Source organism: Equus quagga, unplaced genomic scaffold (genome assembly GCF_021613505.1).
Source record: "Equus quagga isolate Etosha38 unplaced genomic scaffold, UCLA_HA_Equagga_1.0 72965_RagTag, whole genome shotgun sequence".
Lineage (NCBI taxonomy): Eukaryota > Metazoa > Chordata > Mammalia > Perissodactyla > Equidae > Equus > Equus quagga.
Window position 1 is genome coordinate 28,203 of NW_025802610.1, and position 16,931 is coordinate 45,133.

At 57.4% G+C, this 16,931-nt stretch overlaps 2 protein-coding genes across 2 annotated transcripts; both read right to left on the reverse strand.

Moving 5' to 3' along the window:
- Positions 1-5,199: 5,199 nt before the first annotated feature.
- On the reverse strand, positions 5,200-6,696 carry S1PR4 (sphingosine-1-phosphate receptor 4). Its single transcript, XM_046651446.1, has one exon. It carries the CDS (start codon positions 6,381-6,383, stop codon positions 5,226-5,228), a length of 1,158 nt encoding a protein of 385 aa, XP_046507402.1. The 5' UTR covers positions 6,384-6,696; the 3' UTR covers positions 5,200-5,225.
- A 6,466-nt stretch (positions 6,697-13,162) lies between these two features.
- LOC124234200 (guanine nucleotide-binding protein subunit alpha-15-like) lies at positions 13,163-16,865 on the reverse strand. The gene is made up of 3 exons (XM_046651445.1): positions 15,770-16,865; positions 14,468-14,621; positions 13,163-14,120 (listed from the first exon to the last, which is right to left on the reverse strand). Exons 2-3 carry the CDS (start codon positions 14,613-14,615, stop codon positions 13,894-13,896), a joined length of 375 nt encoding a protein of 124 aa, XP_046507401.1. The 5' UTR covers positions 14,616-14,621; positions 15,770-16,865; the 3' UTR covers positions 13,163-13,893.
- Positions 16,866-16,931: the final 66 nt, after the last annotated feature.

Consider the following 16,931-nt stretch of genomic DNA (forward strand, 5'->3'; position numbering starts at 1 on the left):
CGGCGGCGACGGCGGCAACCGCGGCTGCGGCGGCGGCGGCGGCGGCGGCTCCCGCGGACTCACCTCGGCATGGGTAGCCGCCGGGGTCCTGCGGGCGCCGCGCCGGGCAGCCCGCGCCCGCTCCGGGGTCCTGCGGGCACGGCCGCGGACCGCCCCGCCCGCCGCGCGGCCTGCTGGAAATTGTAGTCCCCAGGCGAGCGTGGAAACACCGGGGAGTTGTAGGCCTATTCGTTTACTCCCCGATGCAGGAAGCTGTGGTGGGCTGTTTAGCTAAATCTGCTAAAGTTTCACATAAACTCAAAACCAGAAAATACTTGGACTTAAAAGAAACTATTTGCAGTGGAATTTACTTAAACTCTGTCTTTGTTGTGAGGCGAGGGAGGAGGCGAGATGTGGGTGACCTTGCGACCCGGAAGGAAGTTGGAAATGAAGGAAGAGAGGGGCTGGCCTTGGTGCGCTAGGTCTCCTGGGAATTGTAGTCCTTTCGAGCAAGCATAAGGGGTCATGGGAGCTGTAGTCTTCCTGGGTGAAGTCTGAGAAAAATCGTTTAAAACTCCGAAGGAACGGAGATGTTAAACTCCATGAGGGCAAAGGCTTTTGTCGGCTTTGTGCATTGATGTATCCCCAGAACCTAACACACGACCTGACATACCGTGGGTGGTCCATATAATTTTTGGATGAATGAATGAGAGTAAAAAAATCACGATAGAAGCTTCCTAAAGGGATGACGCAATGGATTATGGGATTTGTAGTCTGGACCCTAGTTTTCCCACAGGGGTTGGCATATAACTATTTACACTCATGCTTATTCATATTTAGAGTATCCTCGTGGTAAAAAACTATTTATACTTATGCTTATTCATATTTGGGACACAGTAAAAAATACTTACACTCGTGCTTATTCATATTTGGGGCATATTCATAGTAAAACATTATTCGCTATCCACCAGAAATTCAGATTCTACTAGGTGTCCCAAATTTGTATTTTCTAACCTGGCAATCCTAAGAGCCTACTGTCTCAGGGCCAGGAGTCCTAAGGAGCATCAGTAACTCACATCCCTGTGTACAGATGGGGAGACTGAGGCCACAGGGTGCAGAGCACTGCAGCCCTGGCCCCCAGCGAGTTGACATCCCAGGCTTCAACACGGTTGCCTGAGGACTTGGGGCCTCGCTTCCGTCCCGAGTGACAGGTGGCGACAGAAATGGGTTCAAATCCCGGCTCCGCCCCTTCCCAGCTGTGTGACCTCGGGCAAGTCACTTCCCCTCTCTGAGCCTCGGTTTCCTCAGCCGCCAAATATGTTGATAAATAATTAAATGCTCTCCCCCTCCTCCCGGGGGTGTGTAGGAATTCAATAAGATAATCCACATAAACTTGCTTGCAAAGAGGAAGGCATACAGTAAGCACTCTATAAGTGTGGGTGTTACGAGAATGTACCCAGCTCGTGCAGCCTCAGGGCTGTCACCTCGGCTGTTCCCGCGAATGCTGTCCCCACACCTTTCTGCATGGCGAGCTCCTTACTGAAATGATGCTGGACATTCCTCAGGGAGGTGTCTGTCACCCCAGCAGAGGGGGACCTTAATGACAGCAGGCACCCCGGGTTGTGTGTGTGCCCAGAACAGAGCCCGGCACGTGGTGCTTGAGTGAATGAATGAGTCATGAAAGCCCCAACAGACCAGCCCACCCATCCCAGCTGAGTCCCCTGCTTCCGGCCACCCCAGGCCCCTCCAGGGGGTCCTAGGAGGCCCGAGGAGTCAGGAGTGGCCTGGCAGGGCGGGAAAAGGGACGAGAACTCGTTCGGGCCCACGTGCGCTCGGTCAGCAAACGGGCCTTCCCGGCTTCTTCCATCTGCCCCTCCCCAGGCCAGGCTCCAGGTACACACACACTCGCCCGGAGGCCGGCCAGCAGCTGGGCCTCACCCGGGCCCAGATGGCGAGGCCTCGACCCTGGATCTGCCCACGTCGCGTCCTCGCCTGAGCGCTGGTTTTCCCTTCTGCAAAATGGGGAGATTTGACTGATCTGCTTCGCGGAAGTGAAACCGCAGGTGGCCCAAAGAATGAACTGGAACGCTCGTTCTGAGTTTTCCAAGGAGGGAAGGAACTAGTATTCTTTTATTCATTTATTCATTCATTCATTCGCTTAGTCCTCTGCTTGTTTGTTCATTCCTCAGAGAGGCAGTAACAGGCAGGGATCAAGAACCCCAGGTTTGAATCCCAGCCCTGCTGTTTCCCGGCTGTGTGACCTTGGGTAAGTCTCCTAACCTCTCTGGGCCTCCATTTCTGCATCTGTTAAATAGAGTTGATGGTGGTATCTGCCTCCTGGAGGTACTGTGGCGATTAAAGGAGTTAATACAAAGGCGATTAGAACAACACCAGGCACCGAGTGATATATAAGTCTTGTTATTATTATTCATTTTAAAACAAACCCGCAATAGTTTGCGGCCCTTTATAGGCCTCTCCTTATCGACATCCCAGGAAGACGGGGCTGTCAGTAGCCTCGTGTGACAGGTGAGCAGGCTGAGGCCCTGGCGTGTGCAGAGCTGGGGAACCGTAACAGGTGACAGATCCCCGGGCCACCTGATGAGCAGAAGTCGGGATTCTTGGGGTCGTCCAGTCAGGGAGGAGGGCTGGGCTGGGGAAGAAGGAGAGGAGGAGGTTTCAGGGCTCCGCGGAAGGCAGGCTGCTGGCTCCAATTCTCCCAGAGCCCCAGGTCACTGAGCACCTGCTGTGTGCTGGGTGCTGGGGACACAGCGGTGACCCGGACACGGCCACAGTCGCCACCATCATGGAGCTCACAGGCCAGAGGAGGAGCTGGGCTCATGACCAGGGGTGATTGGAGCCGTGATGGGGACACACAGGCAGCCATGGGAGCCCGGAGGAGGCCTCAGGAGGAGGCGAAATCAGAGGGGACGTCCTGGAGGAGGCAATGCTCAAGCTGAGACCAACAGGATGGATAGGCAGTAGGCAAGTAAAGAATGAGGGTAGGCATGTGCCAGGCAGGCGGCCTTGGTGGGGACAAAAAGGCTGGTGCAAAGGCCCTGTGGTAGGAGGGAGAAGTAAATACGTTCCGCTCAGTCAAAACAAAGCATATGATGCCCCGCGGGGCGCAGGGACCAACCGGGGCACCTCACACAGGCCCAGAAGGCAGGCTAGAGCTTTGGGGTGGCCCAGGCTCCACGCACCCCTAATTCCACCAAGACCTCCCCCACCCCCTCCTGTCACCATCCCAGATAAACACACGGGGAATGGGAGTCAGAAAAATACGAGCAGTGGGGCAACCGGATACGTGCTGATGGCAATGTCCTGCATCGACATGGCCCAAAACAGTAGCCTCGAGCCACGTGTCACTCCTGAGCGCTTGACCTGTGGCGAGTGTGACTGTCACGGGCTGAACTGTGCTCTCTCTCAAATTTATATGTTGAAGCCCTAAGTCCCAGGACCTCAGACGGGGACCTTATAGGAAACAGGCTGGTTACAGATGTCATCAGTTGTCACACTGGAATACGGCGTCCTTATCAAAAGGGGACATTTGGACACAGACGTGCGCACAGGGAGAAGCCACCGTGAAGGTGGAGAGAAGATGGGGCGATGAGTCCACGGCCAAGGACCGCCAGGGATGGCCAGGACCCCCAGAATCTCAGAGCGCAGGGGACAGATTCCTCCCGCCCCCTGGCCTCCGCAGGACCCAGCCCCGCCGACCCCTGGATCCGGGACCCCCAGCCTCCAGACCGCGAGACGACCCATTTCTGTCGCTCAAGCCGCCCAGCCTGCCGCCCGGGACCCGGCAGCTCCAGCCGACGGAGACCCTGAGAAGCCGCATTTTGACATTTCATTTTAATTCATTTTCAGTAGCCACACGTGGCTCGTGGCTGCCGCAATGTCCGTCACCGCGTCCCCCGTGGTGCGGAGGGAAACAGAGGCACAGAGCAGGGCCGTCCCGCGCCATCAGGCAGGGCGCTCCCGGGAGCTCGGCCAGACGGAGCCGAAGAGCCGCGAGCACTGGCGTGGCCCTCGGAGGACGGCGAGAGGACGTTCAACCAGCAGAAGGTGGCCGCGTATCGAGGGTCCACCCGTGCTGTCCCATAGTCCCCGGGGGCTATTTAAATGCCAACGAATTCAAATTAAATACCATTCAAAGTTCAGTTCTTCGGTTGCACGGGCCGCTCAGCAAGTGCTCCGTGGCCACGTGGGCTCCTGTAGCGGATGGCGACGATGCAGGGCATGTCCATCTCCAGCAGCGCTGAGCGTGGCCCGCGACCTCCTGCCGTGGGTGCCCTCTGTCCTCAGCCCCTTTTGCAGATGGGGACGGTGAGGCAGCGTGCTCAAGGGCCTTCCAGAGGAACAGGCGGGGCTCCCCGAGGCCGGGAGAGCCAGGCAGCCGTCCCTCTGCTGGCCCCCCGACGGGGCCCCCCAAAAGACGCAGAGGCCAGAGCCCAGGGGGAAGGAGGCCTCGGGGCCAGAGGTGACAGCGAGGGCAGGGAAAGGGGAAGTGAGCGGGATGGGGCTGGTCTCAACTGTCACCAGGGGCCCCCGCCCGGCGGTCTCGAAACTCACACACACGCTTTTCGGCAGAGCGGTCGGGTGACACGCGCCCTCGGACGGGAGATGCTGTGCACGCGCGGACACACCAGCACATGCTCCCGAGCACGACCCGTCCTGCCCGCCGCCTTGCTCTCTCACTCACACACACTCGCCCTCACAACCACAGCCCCCATAGCACACACAGCCCTGGCTCCTCCCTGGGCACGGGCACACCTCCATGCACGCGGCCAGCAGACCCACAGCCCCGTGCCGTCACGCCTGGGCGCACGCGAGAACAAGAGGGAGGCTGTGACATCACGGACCGTCACGGAACTTCCATGTTCCCAGGGCGTCGACCCCACAGCCAGCCCCTTGCAGGCTGAGAGTCCCACTGAGGCCCAGAGAGGGGCTGGGGCTGCCTTAGAATCACACAGGAGCCAGGCACGTACAGGAACTCACGCACCCCCACTCCGGGGCGCCCTCTGTCCCGCTGAAGAGTCACCTCCAGCTCCCAGGACTTTCTGTGGCGTCCGCAGGGCCTTGTCTGACGGCTCTGTCCCCTCCTCTCCATCCGGGCCCGCCTGCTGCACCCCTGCGCGCCCCTCAGGCCCGCGGCTCACCCGTCCCGGGCCACCCTCTCTGCAGCTGAGCCCCGGGCACGCCCCGGCGGCCGGACCGTGGGCCCCCCCCGCCGCCACCGCTGTGGCTCAGCCGCTCCGCACGCTGGAGACGCTGGACAGGGGCTCGCGCATCCGAAAGCTGTGCGACCGGGAGCCCCGAAAGCTGTCTCTGGGCCTCAGCGAGCTGTCAGTGGTGGAGGCCCCGGAGTGCGCCTCGGCCGCCTGGGCCAGGCAGTCGCCGGGCCCCCGCAGGCCCAGCCGGAGGCAGCCGCAGCACAGGAAGGCCACCACGGCCCGGCACACCTCGCGGCTGCGGAAGGAGTAGATGAGCGGGTTGACGGCCGAATTGAGCACGGCGAGCGCCAGGATCCAATCCATGCCCCGCAGGTACTCCTGCGCCCAGACGTTGGAGCCGAAGATGTCGGCCAGCAGCAGGCCGAAGAGGGGGCCCCAGCACACCACGAAGGCCACCAGGATCATGAGCACCGTCTTGAGCAGCCGGTGAGCCTTGCGGCGGGCCGGGGCGCGCGCGGCCTTCTGCCCGTTGGCCCTCACGAGCCGGAAGATTGCCCCGTAAAGCAGCGTGATGGTGGCCAGGATGAAGGCGAAGATGACCACGCAGAAGAGGATGTAGGCCTTGGAGTAGAGCGGGAGGAGGCTGGAGCAGTGCTGGAAGGCGCACACGCAGTTCCAGCCGAGCAGCGGCAGCAGCCCCAGCAGCCCCGCCAGCAGCCAGCACAGCCCGATGAAGCCGCAGACGCGGCCCTTCTTGGTGGCCCCGCTCTCCGCCACCGGGCGCACCATGGTGGCGAAGCGTTCGCCGGCGGTGAAGAGCAGGCTGAAGGTGGAGGCGGCCAGCGCCATGAACAGCACGCCCTCCCGCAGGAACCAGTGGGCGGGCGCCAGGCGGAAGGTGTGCGCCCCCGAGAACAGGACGTTGGCCAGGTAGGCCACGCCGGTGAGCAGGTCACTCAGCGTGATGTTGACCAGGCAGTAGTAGACCCAGCGGCGGGACCGCATGTGGGTCACGATGGCCACCAGCACCAGCAGGTTCTCCAGCACCACCAGGCAGCTCATGGCCACGAAGAGCCCGCGAAGGACCCCCAGGCCCCCGTCCTCGGGCCCCGGCCGCCCCGCCAGCCGGCCCGAGTGATTGTAGTGCAGGAGGATGAGTCGGCTGTGCCCGCTGGCCGCCAGCTGCTGGCAGGACTCGGGGGCCTCGGCCGGGGACCCCGTGGCATTCATGGCGGTCCCCCGGGGCAGACTGAGGCCCCGGGGTGGCTGGCCCCCGGGCAGGGTGGAGCCGCTGCCTTGCCCTCTCTTGGTTTCCTGTTGTTTGAAATTTCCTGTTATGCTCAAGGTACCCCCAGGGTGGGGGTGCGGCCGGGCAGGGGCGGAGCAGCCAACGGTCGGCCGGCTCCCACCCCAGCTGCCGGAGGGCGCCGCACGCAACCACGCACGCTCGGCTTCGAGACCCCGTCTCTGCCCCCTTCCGGTCCTCGAAAGCTGACGGCGGGGTGGGGGCCCCAGAGGGGAGAGGAGATGGCCCCCCCCACGGCACCTGCCTCTCCTTCCAGGCTGGGCGACTCCCCCTTCCCCAGCTGGAGCCACCCCCTCCAGCACCCCGCTGTTCCATCACCGTCTCCCCAACTGCTCCGAGCCCTGCCTGGTACACAGTAGGTGCTCAATAAATGCTTGTTGCGTGACTGCACACACATGAGCACCAACGGCTACCTCATCGGTGGTATGGAAGACAGGGCCAGGACTGACCTGCAGTATACCTGTCCACAGAGGGAGAAACTGAGGCCTGGAGCGGGTGGCACCAGCTGCCCCGGGTCCCCCCAGAGAACACACGGCAGGAAGTGGACAGCACACGTCCGGGTCTCAGCCAGGACCGTCCTCACCAGGGCCTTCAGTCGCCTCTCCGGCCCCTGAGGCTGGCCCTGCGAGGAGCAGAGCTGGGGACCCCCACCCAGGCAGCCTCTAACATCAGGAGGGGATGGGGCTCCCAGGAAAAGGGGAAGCCCACGCCCCCATCCCATGTCCATCCTCCCCGGGCTCAGGCTGCCTCAAGCTGAGACGGTTGAGGACCGAGGTGTGGGCACCAGGTGGGGGAGAGGAAGTGGTGGGGGTGCGTGGACTGGAGCTGCCCTGAGGTCTGGGGTGGGAGGGGCAGACATCCCATAATGGGCACTGGGGTCCCCCCAGGGGCTCCGGTCTCCCCATGGAGGTGGGGGTGGGCAGGAGATGGGAGTTGAGGGCAGCAGGGGGCAGTGGCTCTGACCAGCACCCTCCCTTCGTCACTGTCCAGCTGCAGGCACGGGACAGTGACAGGGACGCTCAGAGCAAGTGCTGCTGGGGAGGTGGCAGCTTCTTGTCACTGGAGGTGACCAAGAAACGGATCTGAGGGGTGAGGCTGTGGGAGGAGGGGCTGTGAGGCAGCTGTGAGGGCAGCTGGGGTGTGAGGCTGCTGGTGGGGGACAAGCAGCCAAGCCTCAGCCAGGTGCCACCCCGCACAGCAGGACAACCCAGCCTCAGTCTCCACCTCACAAGGCACCACCCAACCGGCACAGTCACGGAGAGACACATTGTGTGTTCTGAGGCTGAGCCCGGACCCCAGACTGAGCCCTGATCCCAAGCTGAGCTCCGATCACAGACTGAGCCCTGATCCCAGGCTGAGCTCTGATCCTGGACTGAGCCCTGAGACTGGACTGAGCCTGCACTCTGGACTGAATCCTGATGCCAGGCTGAGCTCCAATACTGGACTGAGCCCTGATCCCAGGCTGAGCCCTGATCCTGGACTGAGCTCTGATCCTAGACTGAGCCCTGATCTAAAGCTGAGCCCTGTTTCTGGACTGAACCCTAATCCAAGGCTGAGCCCTGATCCTGGACTGAACCCTGATCCCAGGCTGAGTCTGGACTCTAGACAGAGCCCTGATCTCAGGTTGAGCCTGATCCTGGACTGAGCCCTAATCCCAGGCTGAGCCCTGATCCTGGACTGAGCCCTGATCTCAGGCTGAGCCCTGATGCTGGCCTGAGTCCTGAGGCCAGGCTGAGCTGTGATGCTGGACTGAGCCCTGATCCTGGACTGAGCTCTGATCCCAGGCTGAGCCCTGATCTTGGACTGAGCCCTGATCCTAGACTGAGTCCTGATCCTGGACTGAGCCCTGATCCCAGACTGAACCCTGACCTTGGTTGAATCTATGACCATAGGCTTACCCCAACTCTGACCCCTGACCTGGCTGAGCCCCTGACCCTGGGCTCCTACAGCAAATTCAGGACTAAAATAAAATGCTATGAGAGCATAGAGTTTGACTACCAAAGCCAAGCTGTCTGACAATGACCTTGGCCTTGAGTTACTTGCCACCTAGGCGTACGGCCACTCGTGCATTCTGCCTTATTTAATCTCATTTATCCACATGCTACAGAAGAGCAACCCCCCCCCGAAATCTGCCCTGAAGACACAGCTCTACCCATATCCAAGAGTGCATGCGGGTTATTCATTGTTATTTGAAAATGCAAATATTAGAAGCAACCCAAATGCCTGCACACAGGAGAGAGGCTGATGAATTCCACTGCCTCCCAGAGCGGAGTACTATGCAGCCAGGAAAAAGAATGGAGATGACTCCTGTGAATGGAATGGAGTGATTTCCAGGACACACTGGTAAGTGAGGGGAAAAGTACAAGAGTCTATGTAACGTGCTACCTTTTGTGTAAAAAAGGAGAATAAAATATACACATATCTTCTTGGTTTTGGAAATGAAACACAGGAGAGATAAACCAGGAACCAACGAAATAGGTTTCCCACAAGGGGTGGATAGGATTGAAATTGAAAAGAGGAGAGGATGACACCCTCTATATTCCTCTCAGTATAGTTTTCAAGCTCTGTTAATGCTTTCTATATTCAACAATAAAATTAAATCAAGGATGGAGGAGAAAAAGCTTTAAGATAGAAAATAGAAAACAGACAAACTGAACTGTATTTCCAATGAAAAAATATAACCACACTGAAATAGAAAAGAATTAGTTTATGCCACTTTGGGACACAGGACTCGCTCTAAAGACAAAAAGAGCTGCAAAAACAATTTGAATTCTGGTGGTAGATCTGTTTTCGGGAGTGGTATGAGTGTAGCAATTCTGAAACTATCGTGTGTGTTCTGGGACTTGAGCAAAGTACCAAGTGTATCGATATTGTTAGGAACCAAGTCCTCACTGGGGGAGAAAGAAGATGCAAACATGCAATGGGAGAATGCAGGAAAGAACCGTGGCGGTGGAACAGGATGGAAAGTATCCGCGTGGACTCGGGACTCAAACAAAAATCAAGGGGCCAGCCTGGTGGTGCAGCAGTTAAGTGCGCACGTTCCGCTTCGGCGGCCTGGGGTTCCCTGGTTCGGATCCCGGGTGCGAACATGGCACCGCTTGTCAAGCCATGCTGTGGTAGGCGTCCCACGTATAAAGTAGAGGAAGATGGGCACGGATGTGAGCTCAAGGCCAGTCTTCCTCAGCAAAAAGAGGAGGACTGGCAGCAGATGTTAGCTCAGGGCTAATCTTCCTCAGCAAAAAGAAAAAAACAACAATGAATAATCTGAAAATCGTAGAGATAGAAAGTAGACGGTGGGGGCCGGGGGCTGGGGGAGGGGAGTTAGCATTGAACAGGGGCCAGTTTCAATTTTACAAGATGAAAAGAGTTCTGGAGATGGATGGCGGTGATGGCTGCACAACATTATGAGTATATTTAACTCCACTGAGCTGTACGCTTAAAATAGCTAAGATGATAAAGTTTACGTTATGCGTATTTTACCACAATAAAAAAATTTGGAAAAAAAAAAAAAAGAATGATCTTTCCACGTGACCCAGCATCTCCTCAACAACAGAGCTAGAAACCCCGACATTTTGTAACCATCGCGGCATTCACGAATCCAGGCAGGAATTGACAACGGATGCTAAAATTATTGAGTTCGCTAGGGAGCAGGATATTTACATAATCTCAAAGTATCCTCCTGCAGGTTACTCGTCCGTCACAAAGAGAAAAACGAGTGACTTGAGAAAGCTCGTGAATGTCACCATAACCGAGCCATCCAATTAAACATCCCCATCAATGCGCTAAACGGGCACCCTGGGCCTCCCGACACGGCGCCCCGAGAAGGACACACCGCTTCCAAAATATTCCTGTCCACAGTGTATAACCTGCAGCTGATCATGGGAACCACCGACAAACCCACACTGGGGGACATTCCACAGAATAACTGGCCTGTACCCTTCGAAAGGGTCAAGGTCATGAAAGGTCATGACAGATGGAGAAAGCCCAAGACTGTCTCGGATGGAAGGAGACCCAAGATGCGTGACACGAAATGCAATGAGTGGTCCCGACTGGACTCCAGAAACAGAGGAAAGTTGGAGTAAAAGATGATATAGGGACCACCGGTGACAATTTCACACGGACTGTGTATTAGATAATATTATTGTATCGACGCCCTCTGGTCTGGAGCAAAGGTGCATGAGGTCTCCAACTTACTCTCAAATTATTTAGAAAAGTTAAAAAGAATAAGAACGCATATATTCTCTATAGAAAGTATTGTATACTTTTAGATTACGTTTATTGAGAAATATAAAGCAAAAGGTTAATCACAGGTGGATCCATCTCACGGGTGGGGAATTTTTTTTTGCAAAGGGCCAAAGGGTCAATATTTTCGGCTTTGAGGGCCGGACAGTCTCTGTCGCATCTCCTCAACTCTGCTGCCAGGACGATGTGTAAATAGTGGGCGGGGCCGTGTGCCAATAAAACTTTATTAACAAAACAGGCTCTGAGCAGGAAATGCGCTGACCTCTGACCTCAGTGATGGGTATAGGGGGCATTATTGTCATGGCTTTGCAACTTCTGGAGGTTTGAAATCTTTTCAAAATAAAAAGATGAGTGAAGAAAATCAGGATTTCCTAACTGGAAGCATCTCGCTGTGCGGAACTCTGAGCTCTTAAGGTCACTGGGGTCACATCAAAGGGACTAAGGAGCCAACCCAGAGAGGTTTCCACTGGCCAAAGATGGAACAGCGTGGGCATAAAGAACGGATACGACCCGCTGTGTATGGATACACGTCAAACCTTCCCAACCATGAGCTCAGTGACCTGAAAGGGAAACTCTCTTTGGTTCTCTTTCGTGGATACTGGGGAACCAACTCATCCTTCTGAAAACTGCTAAATAAAAGGCCAGAATCAGGCATTTATCCTGTCTGTCCTGCGTGGCCTTTATTTCTGGTGACCAATTATTTAAGGAGAGGGTTTTTTTTTTTATCATACTACATTTTAAAAATTGTTTTTAATTGTGGTAAAATGCACATAATATAAGATTTACCGTCTTAATCATTTTTAAGTGAGCAGCTCAGCGGCATGAAGCACATTCACGTTGCTGTGCCACCATCCCCACCATCCGTCTCCAGAATTTTCCATCTCCCCAAACTGAAGCTCTGTCCCCATGAAACACGGACTCCCACCCCTCCCCCAGCCCCTGGCCCCCCATCCACTTTCTGTCTCTGTGGCTGTGGCTCCTCTGGGGACCTCCTGTGAGTGGACCACACAGTGTGTGTCCTTCTGTGTCTGGCTCATGTCACTGAGCATCACGTCCTCCAGGTCCCTCCACGTGGGAGCAGGTGTCAGGATCTCCTTCCTTTTCACGGCTGCGTAATATTCCAGCGTCTGGATGGACCACACTGTGTGGATCCATCATCCATCCATGGACACTTGAACTGCTTCCACTTCTTGGCTACTGTGAATCCTACTGCTGAGAACATGCGTGTACAAATATCTCTTAAGATCCTGCTTCCAATTCTTTTGGGTGAGCATTTTTTTTCATAGAATAATTACAGAAGAAATGAAAGCAGAAGTCACCATTCTTGCAACCCCTAATGACATATCTCAGCAATGATGATCAATGGCTGCTCAGACCATTAGGAGAGAGGTTCACCGGGAAATCCATGACGGATGGATCAGACTGATGCGCCAGAAACCCACCGAGCAATTTTTACATGAGAGAGAGAGAGAGAGAACCAACCAGATGTTATGTTGTTACGTGCTTCCCGGAAAGAGAGAGACAGAGACACAGAGACAGAGGCAGAGATCGGAGCGATGCAGCCAGAAGCTGAGGGACGCCTGGGGCCCCCAGAAGCTGGAAGAGGCAGGAAGGACCCTCCCGGGGAGCCCCCGCCCCTGGTCTGCGGCACTTTGTTACAGAGGCCACAGGAAACTAACATGATACCGGACCAGCACCCGTCAGGCCTGTGAAGGTCGTCAAAAAACACAGAAAGTCAGAGAAACCATCACAGCCCAGGGGAGCCCAAGGAGACGTGTCGACTCAGTGTCACGTGGGGTTCTGGGACAGAAGGACATCGGGGAAAACTGAGGCAGTCTGGATAGAGTATGGACTTCACTTAAAAATGTGTCAATATTGGTTCATTAATGGTAAACAAATGTACCATATAAAATAAGATGTTAAGAATGGCGGAATTGGGTGTGGCTTTATAACGCCACTCTCTGTACTATCTTCACAGTTTTTCTGTAAATCTAGGGCTATTCTAAAACATAAAGTTTATTTTTTTTAAAGTAAAAAAAAGGTCCTGAATGAATCATAGGATCTTGGCTCTGCCAGCTCCCAGGCGTGTAGCCTTAGTCAAATTATTCCGTTCCTCCGTGCCTCAGTTTCCTCATCTGTAAAATGGGGGTGATGCGGCTTGTGTCACATGCGGTGCCCTGAGGATGGCACGAGACCACAACCTGGAATCTTCTTCAGTTTCATCAGCGATGAGCGAGGGCTGCTGCCGGAATTCGGGGTGAGTGGGCTCAAAGGCCCCCCACCGGGCCAAGGAGAGTCACCGCACTCCACCTCCTGGCTCAAAGTGTGCACAGTCCAGCACAGGCGGGTGGACAACAAGTAGAACTTTTTTGCTTCCTTCGCCATGTTGATACCCTGCCCGGGACGGGCGACCTGAGATGGGACCACGGCGGGGAATCAACAGGACGCCCCTAAGAAATCATAGGTCTCCAGAATGTCATTCCTTTAATGTCCACCGGGCAAGGGGCCCGCAGAAGGTGAGAGAATAAATACAGAAGGATGTAAGACGCAGCGTGCCTGCATCCCAGCCAGGGAAGGAGCGGGGAGGCCTGTGGGCCTCGGTGTCCCTCTTCTGCAAACCGGGTCAGGACACACTTTGAGCCACGAGGCTCTGAAAGGGACAGCGTCTTCCGGGGGTGTCTCTCCCTCCCAAGAAAAGGGAAGTGCGGGCCGTACCCAGATCTCAGGCTGGGAGATGTCGCCTCCTGTCCGCCAGGGGGCGCAAGAGTCTGCATCCCTCCCCCTGAAGGACCACTTTCCCCATCCCAGAGCGCGTGCGTCACCCCCAGGCGGGTCCCAAGGAGGGGACATACCCCCGCCCAGGAGGGGACATACCTGGCTGTGGGGCTCTGTCCTCCACCCACCAAGTTCTCGGTCCCCCGCTCTCTTCACCTCTTCCTCCACCCTGCCATCCCAAATGCTCCCTCCCCAAGGGGGTAAACTGAGTCAAGGGAGGGAGACCCCGGGATCTGTCCTGGCGACGGGCAGAGAAGGGTCGGGGCGGCGACCAGCCTTCCATCTCCGACTCCCTGGCGGCCCTTCCGCCCCCTGAGCCTGGAGCCACCAGGGTCATCCGGGCGCGCCTCCTGCCCGCTTGCCCGCAGGTGTCGCCTGCTGCGCGGGGGTCCGAGCCCGGGGGCGGCGGGGCCTGGGTCACAGCAGGTTGATCTCGTCCAGGTAGCGGGCCAGGACCGAGTCCCGCACGTCCTTGAAGACCTTGCGGATGTTCTGCGTGTCCGTGGCGCACGTGTAGTGGCTGAAGAGGCGCCGGGAGCGCGTGCCCTTCCGGTCGGCGTCGGCGCCGTCCACGCAGCTGGCGTACATGCTGACGTACATGTTCAGGATGAAGCTCTTGGCCGCCTCCGCGTCCTGCTTGGGGCCTGCGGGGCGGCAGTGGGCGGTCAGGGCACCCGGCAGACCCTCCCTCCTGGGACCAAGGGGCGCCCTGGAGACCCTCCTCCCGAGACGGGCAACAGCAGGGAACCAGGGGCGCCAGGGACCAGGCACCACGGTTTCCTGCAGGGGGTCGCCATCTTTGGGCTTTCCAGCACGTCACATGACCCAGGCTCAGCCAATAGGAGCGGGCCTGGCTGAGTCACATGACCTGGAACAGACCAATGAGACTCGGCTCTGGGACTTTGGGCAGAACTGGGTTAAAGAGAGAGACACACTGCTTTTGGGAGGCCCTAGAAAGTGGGAGGGTAGAGAAAGTTCTAGAAGCACTCACCCTGGAAACTGGGGAAGTAGGTAGCCAGGTGGGAGGTGGGGATCTTCTCCTCCAGGATGTCGGTTTTGTTGAGGAAGAGGATGACGGAGGTGCTTTTGAACCAGGGAAGTTCCAGGATGGTGCCAAATAGGGCCAGGCTCTCCTTCATCCGGTTCTAGGTCGGGGGACACAGGCAGGTCATTGCTCCAGCCGGACACCTCGGCCGAACAGGAGCCCTCCCCCCACGTGGACATGGGGCTGTCGGCCCACAGTCCAGGGGCTTGGGCTCCCCAGTTCCTGGTGGGCTGGGTCAGAGGGGGGTGCCCATACTTTCATGTGGCCAGCTGCCCGTGTGTGCCCGATGTGGTTTTTGTGCCTGAACTGGTGTGACTGGCATCCCCCACCCAGAGATTCACATCCACCTGGAACTTCAGAATGTGGCCTTACTTGGGAATAGGGTCTCAGAAGATGTCATTATTTAAGAGGTCATACTGGAGTAGGGTGGCCCTAAGTCCAAGGACTGGTGTCCTTTTGGAAAGAGGAAAGGAGGACACAGAAGGCACGCAGCGAGGACGCCACGTGAAGATGGAGGCAGAGAGGAGGGGAGGCGTCTACAAGGCAACGACCACGGAGGATGCCAGGAGCCCCGGAGGCTGGACCTCCACCTCTGGCCTCCGGCCTCCAGAAGCGTGAGAGGATAAGTTTCTGTTGTTTCAGCCTCCCGCCTGGTGCTCCTTTGCTGCGGCAGCCCTAGCAAACTGGGACGTCTCGTGTGGCTGGATTCGAGCAAGGGCTGTGTTGGAATAACCTCAGACTCATCCTGTGTGATTCAGTCTGAAAGTCAGAATTAGATCATCGGACGCTCGGATCCCCAAACTCTTGCTGTGAAACTGCGACTCTTGGGGCCCACTTCAGAGATGACGTGGTGCCCGACCTCCGTGCCCAGGTGTTAATCAGGAGAAGAGTTCACATTCATAGAACACAAGCGATCCCCGGACTTTCTGAATGAAAGCAGGGCGGGACCCCGCAGTGGGACCTGTTACCCGGGACAGCTTGTGTTGTGCCTCTGGGGGGGCCGTGTCCCGGGCTTGAGCATCCCTCAGTGTGTGTGTGTGTGTGTGTGCACACGTGCACACGCGCGTGTCCAGGGTCCTGGCTACACAAGTCCTTGTGCATCTGTCTTGGGGCTCAGTGGGCTGACCGCTCGAGAGTAGAGGGTGAAGCTCAAAGCCACGCAGGACACACACAGGCCCGCTCGAGAGCGATGTGGGGCCCCCTGCTCCGCGGCGGGTCCCTGGGCCATCGAGGGGGGAGGCCCCTCACCTCTTGGTTGTTTTCCTCCAGACACTGGTCATATTCGCTCAGCGAAGCCAGGTAGATGAGCGCGATCACGTTCTCGAAGCAGTGGATCCACTTCTTACGTTCTGACCTCTGGCCCCCAACGTCCACGATCCTACAGGGAACCGCCCCCTTTCAGAGCTCAGGCCCAGTCAGGACCCCGCGACGTGGCACCCCAGACCCCCATCACTTCTGGGGCATGCCGGGATCAGTACTAATAGCAGCACGAAGAGGTGCCAGCTGCCTGGCCGACGCCTCTTGTGCATTCTTGCATTTCACCCCCGTGGGGCAGGAATCGCTATTGTGCCCGTTTTACGGGGGGGCGGAAACTGAGGCACAGGGAGGCGAGGGGACTGTCCCGAGCTTCTACTGTGCTGGGCTGCCTGACTTCCACCCCTGTGGTGGAGGACACATCCGGAGTCTGGTTCTGGCTGGGTGGCCCGGGGGAAATTGTGCGACGTCTCCAGAACTCAGTTTCCCCATCAGCGGAATGGGGTGCTGTGTTCTGGCTGGCCACCAGAGTGTCTGGGGGGGACAGAGCTGGGCAAACGCCATCCTGTGTGTGTGGCCCAGGGCGAGGGCCCAGCTGCACCCTACACACCGCAACAAAAGGCTGAGCCCACTGGCCTTCCTGTTCCCCCTTCTAGGAAAGGCGGGTCACTGATCGCAAGGCCTGCGTCACTTCCCGGGGGATGCGCCTGGTACTGGGCTGCCGACAGGAAATGCCAGAGCCTCACACAGCAAGAAGCGACTTGCCCTATGTGCAGGAGGGGAAACCGAGGCTGGTGCCTGTGGCTCCTGATCCCCGAGACCAAACCCTCTCACGTGCCTTCAGACTCCCTCAACCCCCACGTCCAGAACTGGGGAGGGGGGTGCAGTAGTTGAGAGTGGGGGTCTGGAGACCGAGACGGATGGGGGACGCTGCTCGTCAGGCTCACGTCTCAGAGTCTCAGTTGCCTCTGAGCCCTCACTCCATTGGTGAGTCTCTCTCTTCAGCCTAAGAACGTACTCAAGTCTCTCCACCTACAAAGCCCCTCCTCAGCCCAGCCTTCCCTGTGAACTTTCCCAACTACACCTGGGCTCCCAAAATTTTACCCACCATCCACCTATCTATACACCCGTACCCATCTACCCATCCATCCATCCA